The following is a 12,500-nucleotide window of genomic DNA, read 5'->3' as shown; positions in this document are numbered from 1 at the left end:
GCCATAGTGGTTAGTTACCCACCACATGCCCTTAGAAATTTCTAGAAATTAAGGGTGGACCATGTTACATCTATTCTTGTTGTATTCCAGGTGGATTCAAGGTCCTCAAGAAAGACGCTTGCACCTGAGAGGAATACGATTTTGCTAAATGAAGCTGACATTGAGCATTTGCTTCTACTGTTGTCAGACAAGTTTTTTGGGGGGAACATTTTGATTGTGATGGTTATTTTTACAAAGCCCTCCCATTCATTAGTATTATATTTTAATCAAGTTGCATCCCTAATAGGAATATAGAAATATGTGCTCTCAACCCTCCAAAATGGCTCATGACTTTCCATTAGCGTCTACAGCAAGAAGTCAGAAATGAAGCACAGTGGTGGTACCGTACCCTCACCACTCGCCACCCCTTTTACCCCCAAACCAAAAAGAGGCTCACGCACAGATGGTCATACATTTTACTAGTCAAGTGGAAAATAAGCTAGACCTATACGGTGGGGGATGGTCCGTGTGTGTGCCGAATTTTTTCTTTGTTCGTTTTTCTTGCTTCTGTTTTTTTTTTCTTTTGAATTTAATACTTCAAAACACAGGAAAGGAGTTGTTGTTCACCTAGTTTTTTGTTTTGTTTTACTGTAATGGCTACAATACAATACATGGTCTCTTGTCTTTGGGCGGAAATGTTACCTTCACCCCAGGGATTGTCTCTCTTCAACACATCCGCAGCTGAGCATATCTCAGTAATTCATTTGTGTGTGTCTAACATTGAGTGCATCCACTGAGAGGTGAAGAACAGCACTGGCATAGTAGAGTGGAGAAAAGACTTCAAGCGGAGGCAGTTTGCAGCTTAAAAATATGACTGTTCTCAGCAGAAACGAATGCCCCCAAAAATGTTTCCAGAGGCTCCAAAAATGCTTTTGCGTGCTGATTAGATTTAAATTCGTGGTTTTGTTTCATGCCGCACTGAAGTGACTGCACTCACTCAGATACTGCATAGCCCATCGGTTAGATTCACTTCAAATCTTTATTATTACAGATCTATGGCAGAGCCGCACACAAATAAGAGCTGAGCACTCAAATAAAAACTAAAATGAAATTTATCTACAACACTAAAGGCATTGCTCATAGTCTGCACATCATACAGTAGTGTTTCTCAACAGGGGCTCCACAGCCCCCTAGAGGGCCATTGGGAAGGCGTAGAGGGCATTGAGAAGGATTCAACTGAGAGGGTGCGGTGCTTAGTTGGCAGCCTTATGATGAGGACAAGGGGGGTGTTGGGATACTTATGATGAGCTCCAGGGGGCATTTATTCAAAAAGAAGGTTGAGAACCACTGTCATACAGTAATCAGTTGCTCCTAAGATTGATGAAATGATGGTTGTGTGAACCGCAGATGTCTTTTGTTTATGTATAGTACGCTTACAAGCCGACAGACTGAGATAACCGCTCGTGCCTTTTGCTGATTCACTGGACACTGCAGCGATGAGGGGAACCCTGGTGGTGGAACTGCTGCCGTCAGTAGCAAATCAGCCACCCACCGTGGCGTGACTGCGGGTGATTTTACCTGGGCTCACCTCGCCTCTCGCGCCACCCCCACCCGGCGTCTACCCCTCAGCACCTCTCAAGGAGAGTGCTGCAAAAACACTAGCTGTGCCTGCCGAGTGAGGAAAGCCCTTTACGCACTCTCAGCTTACGCCTGTCTGTGTGTGTCTGTCTGTCCTCGCCCAGGGGGTCACTTTCAGAGCCAAGGAGCCGACACAAAACGGCTTGAAATGCTTTATGTTTTTGATGCGGCTTCCAATAGGTCTAGTATTGTATTTTATTGTTCGTTTTTTGTGCAAACCACACAGAAATGTGCCAACATCTTGGTTGCACTACTAGGCTACAATCCACCACATAGCGAATTCTGCTTTTCCACCACACTGATCTGAATATTGGAATAACAAGGGGAATCACATCAGCCCTTTCAATTGCAATTCAGCCTCATGACATAAGAGGATGTGATGTGATTTTACCTTGGCACACCTTTCGCCCCCATCTCCTGAGGGCTGTGAGTCAACTTGCTTGTGTTTGTCTAGGCTGTCCTCTAAAAAGGTCACTTTTATAGCCAGCACAGCAGAGTAGACTGCGAAAAACGTCTCGAAATGCCTTGTGCTTTTTGGTGCAGCCTCGAATAGGTCCAGCATTTTATTGATACGCAAATCGCACTGCGGTGTGAAATTGACTTGGGTGTAAGTGGTGCAATTGAGAATTCTTTACCTCATTCTCCATTCCACTCCACTCACTCAGTGATGAACATCAGAATAACAAGCAGAACACTGCTGGAGCCTCTACCAGCCTCTAGTAATTCCACAACATGAGGCTATGTGACGACATGTGACAAGACGTGATTTTACATGAGCTCACCTCTCTCCCTACCTGCCAAGGGCTGCATGCTCAGGAGATCTCGGGGGTGCCTTTCTCGACAATATCGTTGCTAAATAAGTTAGCAACTTACTGGGTTGCAACTTGCAGTGCAATTTCCCATTGGAGACCTAGTAAGTTGCTAACTAGTTAGCAACAATGCTTTCGAGAAACAGGGTTCTGGTCAAAGTGCAGAGGAAAGCTAGTGTAGTGAACTAGATTTAGTCTTTCTCAACAGGGGCTCTACATCCCCCCCAGGGGGTGTTGTGGGGCCCTTTGGGAAGGGCGTTACGTTGAGAGGGATACAGCTGAGAAGGGGCAGCGCTTAGTTGTCATTGGGGGGACATCTATCCATTTATTTTTTTAATACTGAAAGTGCGTATCACGATACTGCCTTCTTGCACCGCGATACAGTATCATGACTGCATTTGATACAATTTCGTGACAGCCCTACAAAATAAGACGTGAAATGCTTTGTGTTTTCCGTGTAGCTTCCAATAGGTGCTGCATTCTGGCGTTTCAGTTGTTTATTTATTTATTTTTAATTTAGCTATCGGATTGAGATGCCGCATTGCACAATGATGTATTCCTCCTAGGCTTGTGTGTCTGCATGCGTGCAAAGATATGCATTTATGCAGTTCCCTCTCTTCTCTTCAGGCAAGAGAGCTAATGAAGCTCACATGATGTCGCGCACGCGCGCATGCACGCACGCACGCACGCACACACACACACACACACACACACACACACACACACACACTAGCGTGTGGATCAGACACGAGGCCCCTGGTGGAATTGCTTTGCTTGTTCCACCTGTCCAGCTCCATAGGCTTCAGTGCAGTGCAGTGCAGTGGAGGTCAGCCCTCGTCTTCCAAGGGACTGAATGGGGAGAGGGGGTTGTGTGGATAAACCTGTCTACACACAACACATGGGGTTTCTGTCGTCAGTAGACTGAATGGGGAGGGCCTGTAAGGGGTCCACACACAGCACCTGGAGTTTGATTTGGGCTGCAATGCACTTAAGTGTGTTACGTGTAAGTGTGTGTGTGTGTGTGTGGGGGGGGGGGGGGGGGGGTACACACAGCACCTGGGGTTTTAATATACTTTGTCTGTGTGCGCGTAAACGTGTGTTGTGTGTAAGTGTGTTTGTGTGCGTTTAAGACCCCTTGGGTCTTGCACAGTGCCTGGGGTTTAATACTTAGCGTGATGGTCAGAGCAGGGGACAAGACATAATACATCTCCCTAAGTGAAATATTCATGGATCTCTCTCTCTCTCTCTCTCTCTCTCTGCCTTTGTCTCTTTGTCTCTCTCTCTCTCTCTCTCTCTCTCTCTCTCTCTCTCTCTCTCTCTCTCTCTCTCTCTCTCTCTCTCTCTTCATATTCATGGAACTCTGCCCCCCCCTCTTTTTTCTTTGCTGCTGCTGGTTGAGACGGTGACTGGAGGAGAGAGGCAGAGGGGTAGAGTGTTTGTATGTTAGTGAGACTGCATGTGTGTGAGCGAGAGCAGTATAGTTTGTACGCGCGTGTGTGTAAGGGGCAGGTGGGTCAGTTCATCTCCAGTTGACAGGCCAGAGATTGCCAATCAGGCCTCTATAGGTTTGCCAGACTCCCCTCATTTGTCATACGCACACACACACAGACGCACACTGCTACACATTTCCACATATTTCTTTATGCTAGCTTGTGTGCATTACCCAGCACCAGTGTGAGACATTATTGTCGATGTCATCCCTAAAGCCCACATCCCAAAGTGGTGTTGCTTTTAAACCCGGGGTTGGGACATTGTTGGTCATATTGTCTCTCTCTTCCCATCAGCCAGCTTCTCAATTATTACATTGTTATTACATGTAATACATATTATTACATTACACTTAGCTGACGCTTTTTTTTTTAAAAATCCAAAGTGTTTTTGTAGATTACAGTGTATTGGTAACAGTCCCTGGAGCAATGTGGGGTGTGCCTTGCTCAAGGTCACCTCATCCATGGATGGAGGTGTAGGGAGAGGTAAGGGTGGGATTCGAACCTCCCTAGCTATTACACAACAGCTGCCCCACAGCTGCCTCTTTAGCATCCTTTGCGGGATACAGTCGTGGCCTTGCTTTGCCTCGTCTGAACGCTCTCTCTCTCCTGATAAAAACCCCTTTGATGTTAGCAGGAGGTAAATCCATCTGCGACTAGAGCTTTTTGTCTGGCTTTAATAATGTCATATTTCAGCGTATCCTACCTAACCTCACTTTACCCTTCTCTCCCTTCCACTCCCTTCTCCTGCACCTCTCCTCTCCTCTCCTCTCGTCCCCGCTCCCCTCTCCTCTCCTCCCCTCTCCTCTCCTCCCCTATCCTCTCCTCTCCTCTCCTCTCCTCCACTCTCCTCTCCCTCACCCTATCCTCCACTCTCCCCCTCCTCCTCCCCCTCCCTTCCTCTCCTCTCCTCTGCTCTCCTCCCCTCTCCTCCACCCCTCTCCCCTCCTCTCCTCTGCTCTCCCCCCCTCTCCTCCACCCCTCTCCCCCACCCTATCCTGCTCTCAACTCGCCTCTCAAGGCCGTCTGACTACTGTGCTGCGCTACACTGGGATATTTATGGAGTAGATCTCTGTAGGCAGTGTTTTGCTATCGTTCATCTCATCTCAACATTGGGTTACGACTCCTTTTCTCTCCCCCTCCTACCACCACCTAAGGGGTGTGTGTACGTGTGTTTGCTTGTGTGCGTGCGTGAGAGAGGTCTGAATGAGTTTGAGAGTCCAGCACGCACGCACGCACGCACACACGCATGCACGCACACACACACACACACACACACACAGCCAGAGCTCTTGAAGCATGAGTGTGAGAAATTGGAGCTGTTTGCGTCACACTGCAGAGCTCCTACCCCCCAGTGTTAACACTGTTTTATTTCGGATGTTGGCCCCCCCCCCCTCTCTCCCTCTCTCCTTGCTCTGGCTCTCTCTCTCTCCCTTTCTCTTTGCTCTCTCTCTTTGTCTCTCTCTCTCTCTCTCTCTCTCTGTCTCTGTGTCTGTCTGGCTCTCTCGCTCTCTTTCTCCTTGCTCTCTCTCTCCCTCGCTCTCTCTCTCTCTGCGTAATGTCATGCATTTGATTGCAATGCCACCCCTGGGACCTGCATGTTTGAAAAGGAAGTTCAGCTTCCCACAGCTCCCGCGGGCCAGTAGAGCAGAGCAGAGCAGAGCATGCTAGACGTAGTAAAGTGCTAGAGACATTAGCGTAGCGCGCCGCATGCAGCTGCAGCTACACAGCCTCTAGCAATGCACAGGTCAACAGGTCATCTCCCATGATGCACCAGTTCTTATGGCAGGCAGGTTAGGACTAGGCCTGGGTCGGTACAGAAAAGTCACGGTTCGGTACGTACCTCGGTACAGATCCCACGGTACGGTACATTTTCGGTACGGTACAGGGTAAAAACAATAAAATAATAATTATTATTGTTATTATTATAATTATTGTTATTAAGCATTGTCCTTGGGTATCTTTTATTGAAAGGTGCTTTAAATATTTTAGACTACTATTATTATTATTGGGATATTATTATCATTATTATTATTATTATTATTGCACACAATCAAAAGCCTATTAAATGCTATTAAAACAACAATCATTATATAGAATTACCTTCCACATCTTGAAAAGGCCAGAAACACTGGTTGTCAGTGTAGTTTTGACAAATTACTTAGCCTATTTGGTAGTCTTATATAGGTCTTCAAGGACGGTCTTTACATAGCTTTAAGGACCTAGCCTTTCTGTCACAGCTGAGCACATTCCTCCATTTGCAACACGGCTAACATTTACATTGCAATGACGAACCAAATAAAAAAGTAGCCCATCACTTGGTTCTACTCGATTTTTCGGTCAAAATAGTTTATATAGCACAACACCTTTGACAGCAGCTTCAAGGACAGGGGGGATGCCCTCGCGCGACATTGGAGTTAAAACTTTTCAGGCAGAGGATTCTTTCCCCGTGTCTTGTGAAATGTCAGGTAAGACAACTGTTATTTATTTCACAAGATTAAGAAACGACATACAGCTGAACCGACTAACTTGGTTAGCAGTAAGACCATGTTTTTGTTTGTTTTCCATCGCGCTGGCAGGCTAGTTTTAAAAGTAGTCGCGTTCACTCGGCAGCTGATAAATTCGCTGTTATTAGGCTGTCGGCAACGTAGTCTATCGATTTAGAAAGACTTTAAACTACTATTTAACGGTCAAACACGAGTAGACAAACTGCTCGACATGGCACAAGGTGATGAACTGAAAACTATACTACTTCAATACTACTTCAGTGACATATTACGCAGGTGGGTTTTCAAATCCCTGTCTCCCCATTCATGCTCGCATGAAGCCGAATGCATAATGAAGTCTACCTTTGCGTAGCAAATTTTAAGGCGGGTTTTGGATGGCAAAACCAATCGGGAGTGCACAGATGTAGTGGTTACATGTGTTCTTGCCATACACATTAAAGAACTCCGACGCAAAGTGCTTGCTTGCGCGGAGCTCTTCTCTCACGCGCCACAAACAGCTGCTGCGCTTCCCATATAAATAATTTCATAGCGTACCGAATGTATTCTCCGTGGCAATGCGCGTATCGTTCCGTGACCCCCGTACCGAGGTCGGTTCGATACGAATACATGTACCGACCCGGGCCTAGTTAGGACGCACCGAGGCTCATCTAAAACGTAGTATAGTATTCCCATTCCCTGGAAAGTCACGTCATGTCGGCCGGCTAACAGCATATCTGCTAAACGATGTTGAAAGGTAGAGATGGCCTAAGGATGACTAGAACGCAGACAGAAAATCCATGAGGGAGACGTGATTTAGAAATGGCTGTTTTAATGCTAATCAGGAGTTTCCCCAAAGCTACTGTACAGCACTTTACACTGAACTAGACATTGGAACAAGGTAGATGACAGGACTGTTTAGACCTGTTAGGGTCCTTGAAAATCGGATTGAAATAGGACGGTATTTATTATACTTCAATAGTAAAGTTATGGCTGACAACGTCCATTTTAAAACTGTTTGTTGGCAATATAAGACGCTTGCTTTTCACTTTATTCAGGTCCCTTTTCTCTTCATTTAGGGACCTGAGAAAGTCTGTCAACATCCGTGTTAAGCTTAAGTTGAATGTACTGTGTGTTTTTTTTGTAACATCGCAAGCTTTTGAAGAATAATTATTACAAATATATGGTTTCATTAATCAAATGCCATCAGGGATTCCCATAAGGAGTCGTGAGAAGGTCATCGATCGTCTTCGGATGTTATGGCAACGTGCCGGGTTTGTCCAGATGTGGATGTCTGCCTGCATCCCCTCTGCGCTTGTCTGCGCAGTCGTATCCTAGGAGACCACCCTTGACACTCTACAGTAGTGTTTCTCAACGGGGGCTCTACAGGCTCGTTATTGAGCCCTTGGGAGGCCTTGAGAAGGAGACAGCTGTAAAGGGGGGGGAAGGTCAGTTGCAAATGGGGGGAATGAGTCCATTTCATTTTTTAAATACTATTGCGGGCGTTGGCATTCTTATGTCGAAGGGCTATGTCAGGGAGAAGGCTCTCTGGAATGACCATAACAAATGACTGAACATGGTGGTAATGAAGATACAAATATGGGTCACGGACGGCCTTACTGAGCATGTGATACACGCAACACAAGAATCTTTTTTTTTGGTGCACATTCTGACTCACTGCAGAATAGATTGAAAGCCTTAAAACATCAATCAATGAGTTCTAAAATAAGTATTGTGCCATGTCAATGCAGATTGAAAGGCTGTTTTTAATTCTGTGAGGATCGTGATTAAATTGTCCCTATAACCCAAGGAAGAATGTGGCCTGCTTAGTTAATGTGATCTTGGGGAGTTATCTGATAATGTGTTAAACTTATCTTTCTCTCCCCTTGTGTATCTCTGCACCCCTTCTCCCCATCTACCTCATCTTTTCTCTGTTCATCTCTTTCTTTCTTTCTTTCTTTCTTTCTTTCTTTCTTTCTTTCTTTCTTTCTTTCTTTCTTTCTTTCTTTCTTTCTTTCTTTTCTTTCTTTCTCTTTCTTTCTTTCTTTCTTTCTTTCTTTCTTTCTTTCTTTCTTTCTCTCTCTCTCTCCCTCTCCCTCCCTCCCTCCATCCCTCCCCCTCCCCAATTAGAGTCTGAGGGCAGACCCGGAGGAGCTCTTCACCAAGCTGGAGCGTATCGGTAAGGGTTCGTTCGGCGAGGTCTTCAAGGGCATCGACAACCGCACGCAGAAGGTGGTGGCCATCAAGATCATCGACCTGGAGGAGGCCGAGGACGAGATCGAGGACATCCAGCAGGAGATCACCGTGCTCAGCCAGTGCGACAGCCCCTTCGTCACCAAGTACTACGGCTCCTACCTGAAAGTGAGTACATCAGAGGGTTGCAGGTTTGAATCCCTTCAATCGTGGATAATGGGAGTTGGTTTATAGATCGAATGGTTGTAGGATCAAGGACATCCAGCAGGAGATCACTGTGCTCAGCCAGTGTGACAGCCCCTTTGTGAGCAAATCTGAAGGTTGCTGGTCCCTTGTCAGTGGGATACCGGTGAATGTAGATGGGTCAGCACTAGAACCTCCAGTAGGTCAGCCAGTGTGACGGCCCCTTCGTCACCAAGTATTACGGCTCCTACCTGAAAGTAAGTACATCAGAGGGTTGCAGGCTCAAATCCCTTTTTAGTTGTCGGATGTCAGAAAGGTTGTAGGATTGAGGTTTGACATCCAGCAGGAGATCACTGTCCTCACTGATCACTGTGCCACAGACCCTTTGTTAGTAAATCGGAAGGTTGCAGGTTCAAATCCCTTGTCAGTGGAATATCAGTGAATGAGGATGTGCCATAGCATAAGAATTACACCTTAGTTAGGTCAGCCAGTGCGACAGCCCCTTCGTCACCAAGTACTACGGCTCCTACCTGAAAGTGAGTACATCAGAGGGTTGCAGGTTTGAATCCTTTCAATCATGATGTGGGAGTTGGTTTTTAGATTGAAAGGTTGTAGGATTGAGTCACGGTGCTCCGCCAGTGTGACAGTGAGTGACATAACCAAGGGGTGTGTGTGTGTGTTCGAAGCCCCTAGCAGTGGTTAAAAAAAAAGGGATGGGGGCGGGATGGAGGGTGGAATCACAGTGCTCAGACAGTGTGATGGCCATTTGTCACCAAGCACTACAGCTCCCACCTGGAGGGAGTGACATGACCGAGGAGGTGTGTGTTCAAATCTATAAGAAGTGGCGGGGAAAAGGGGGGGGGTGCAATCTCCAGTTTTACAGCCCTTTCGTCATGAGGTAATGGCTCCTACCTGAAAGTGGTGTCCGAGAGTCATAGGTTCAAATCTCACACCAGTGGAAAGAATGTGAGTCGTGACTTAATGGTAATGGATAAAGTCTTGGGCCCCCCGAGGCGAGGGTCACAGATTAAAAACACATACCATGAGTAGCCAGTCTGCACTTAGATTAAAACATGACATGATCCGGCCAACGTCTTTGGGTTCAAACTTTCAAATCCCATACCAATATGAGAACTGTGGAATGGGAAGTAATGCAGTTTTGCATCCTTCATCCACGGCTTATGGGGCTTCACCACCATTGCCCATACAGGTATGATGCGGCAGTTGCGGCCTAATATAGTAGTAAGGAGTTACTCTTTGGGTTGAGACAGCCAACTTTTGACATTAGGTTTATGACTCGTTCATGACTGTTATGTCGCTGTTATGTCATATGTATGTGTGACCCATCATTGTCATATTGTCCTGTATATGAAATAACTTCAGGTCGCTCTGAATAGTACCGTCAGCTAATTGTGATGTGAGGTTCTCCAAAAGCCAACCAAAGACTTCATCACGCTAGTTAGTTATAGGGTTTATTGATGATCTTCTCACACGGGTCATTGCCTCTTCCCTATGGATGTATTGATTTGAGTTATCCATCGCATCACAGATAACGGAGCACTTAAAGGCTCACTTACTTGGGCTCACTCATTTGTGTGTAGGCATGCCGGGACGTGGTATCGAACTTGCAACAAGAATGTTGTGGGTTAGAATCCACCAATTTACAGAAGTGTCACTGTGTTACTGTGTGCTTCTATTTGTTTGAGTGTTGTTTTAAAGAAGGCCTTGGTGTTCTCTTCTCTTCTCTTCTCTTCTCTTCTCTTCTCTTCTCTTCTCTTCTCTTCTCTTCTCTTTTCTTCTCTTCTCTTCTCTTCTCTTCTCTTCTCTTCTCTTCTCTTCTCTTCTCTTCTCTTCTCTTCTTTCCCATTTCTCCTGTCCTCTAATCTTCTGTTCCTTTCTCTCCTCTTCTCTTTTCTTCTCTTTACCCCATTTCTCCTCTCCTCTCCTTTCTCTCCCCTTCTCTTTCTCTTCCCCATTTCTTCTCTTTTCTACTCTCTACCCCATTTCTTCTCTACTATCCTCTCCTCTTTTCTCTTCTCCCTTTCTCTCTTCTCCTCCTCCCCTCTCCTCTCCTCTCCTCTCCTCTACCGTGGAGACAGTGACTCATATTGGCCATGGGCACATCGTCATGGTCCATCTCTCCTACACGCACACACGTCACACGTAATGCAGTCGCTTTTTCTGTCTCGGTCACTGACACACACACACACACACACACACACACACACACACACACACACACACACACACACACACACACACACACACACACACACACACACACACACACACACACACACACACACACACGTCAGGTCACATACGCAGGCGTACAGGGAAATGACCACATGACATATCACTCTGGCTCAGTGCAGTCACACCAACACACCCATTTCCTCCTCACGAATGAGATAACGACATCCCCTGAGCCACCAAGCCAGCTCTCTCTCTCTCTCTCTCTCTCTCTCTCTCTCTCTCTCTCTCTCTCTCTCTCTCTCTCTCTCTCTCTCTCTCTCTCTCTCTCTCGACTCGCTGTCTCTCTCTATCACTCTCTGTCTCGTGCTCTCTTGCTCTCTCTCTCTCTCTCTCTTGCTCTTGCGCTCTTTCTCTCTCTTGCTCTTATGCTCTCTCTCTCTTTCTCTTGCTCTCTCTCATGTGCTCTCTCTCATGTGCTCTCTCTCATGTGCCCTCTCTCTCTCTCTCTCTCTCTCTCTCTCTCTCTCTCTCTCTCTCTCTCTCTCTCTCTCTCTCTCTCTCTCTCTCTCTCACTTGCTCTCATCTACCCCTGCCACCATTCTCTCTCCATCTTTCTATCTGCCTGTGTCTGTCTAGCTACCCCTGCCTTGCCCCCTCCTGCTCTCTCTCTCTCTTTCTCTCTCTCTTTCTCTCTCTCTTTCTCTCTCTCTTTCTCTCTTGCTCTTGCACTCTTTCTCTCTCTTGCTCTTGCACTCTTTCTCTCTCTTGCTCTTATGCTCCCTCTCTCTTTCTCTTGCTCTATCTCATGTGCCCTCTCTCTCTCTCTCTCTCTCTCTCTCTCTCTCTCTCTCTCTCTCTCTCTCTCTCTCTCTCTCTCACTTGCTCTCATCTACCCCTGCCTCCATTCTCTCTCCATCTTTCTATCTGCCTGTGTCTGTCTAGCTACCCCTGCCTTGCCCCCTCCTGCTCTCTCTCTCTCTCTCGCTCTCTCGCTCTCTCTCGCTCTTTCTCGCTCTCTCCTCGCACCTTAGATAGCCCCTCATTGTAATGCATGTGTCCAACAAGGCAGCGCGTGTCCACACAAATGATGCCAGTTAAAGCACACCATCAGATAGCAGATAGGCATGCTCAAAGGCTCATAGTACACACCACACAGAGCTGTGGAGGCTTCTGCTACTTCCTTTACTGGTCAGCTATGGCTGCTATAGAAACAGATGTTTGTTGTGGTTGTTGACATTGTTATTGATGATGATTATCTTTTAGGGATGCAAATTATCGATTAATTCATTAATCATTAGTTGATAGTGTTATCGATCGACTTTCGATTAATTGATAAGCGGCGTTTTTTCACCTGAATTTCATAGGGCCTTTTAAAATATCAGCTAAATAGTTAAAACACTGAGTTCAAAAAGTATATTGTTATATTAAATTATATTATGAGAATTGTATTATGATCATTAAGCCCATATTGTATTTTATTGTATGATGTTATATTATATTATTATAATATAATTATAATTATGCATTAGGAA

At 46.0% G+C, this 12,500-nt stretch overlaps 1 protein-coding gene across 1 annotated transcript in view; it reads left to right on the top strand.

The window, feature by feature from the left end:
- Positions 1-12,500, top strand: part of stk24b (serine/threonine kinase 24b (STE20 homolog, yeast)) — a 45,016-nt gene that overhangs the window by 8,112 nt on the left and 24,404 nt on the right. Inside the window, exon 2 of the mRNA XM_063217493.1 lies at positions 8,527-8,757. Coding sequence (XP_063073563.1) covers positions 8,527-8,757 — 231 coding nt within the window. The remainder of the gene's footprint in view (positions 1-8,526; positions 8,758-12,500) is intronic.

This window comes from Engraulis encrasicolus, chromosome 15 (genome assembly GCF_034702125.1).
Source record: "Engraulis encrasicolus isolate BLACKSEA-1 chromosome 15, IST_EnEncr_1.0, whole genome shotgun sequence".
Lineage (NCBI taxonomy): Eukaryota > Metazoa > Chordata > Actinopteri > Clupeiformes > Engraulidae > Engraulis > Engraulis encrasicolus.
This window is presented reverse-complemented; position numbering and strand designations above follow the sequence as displayed.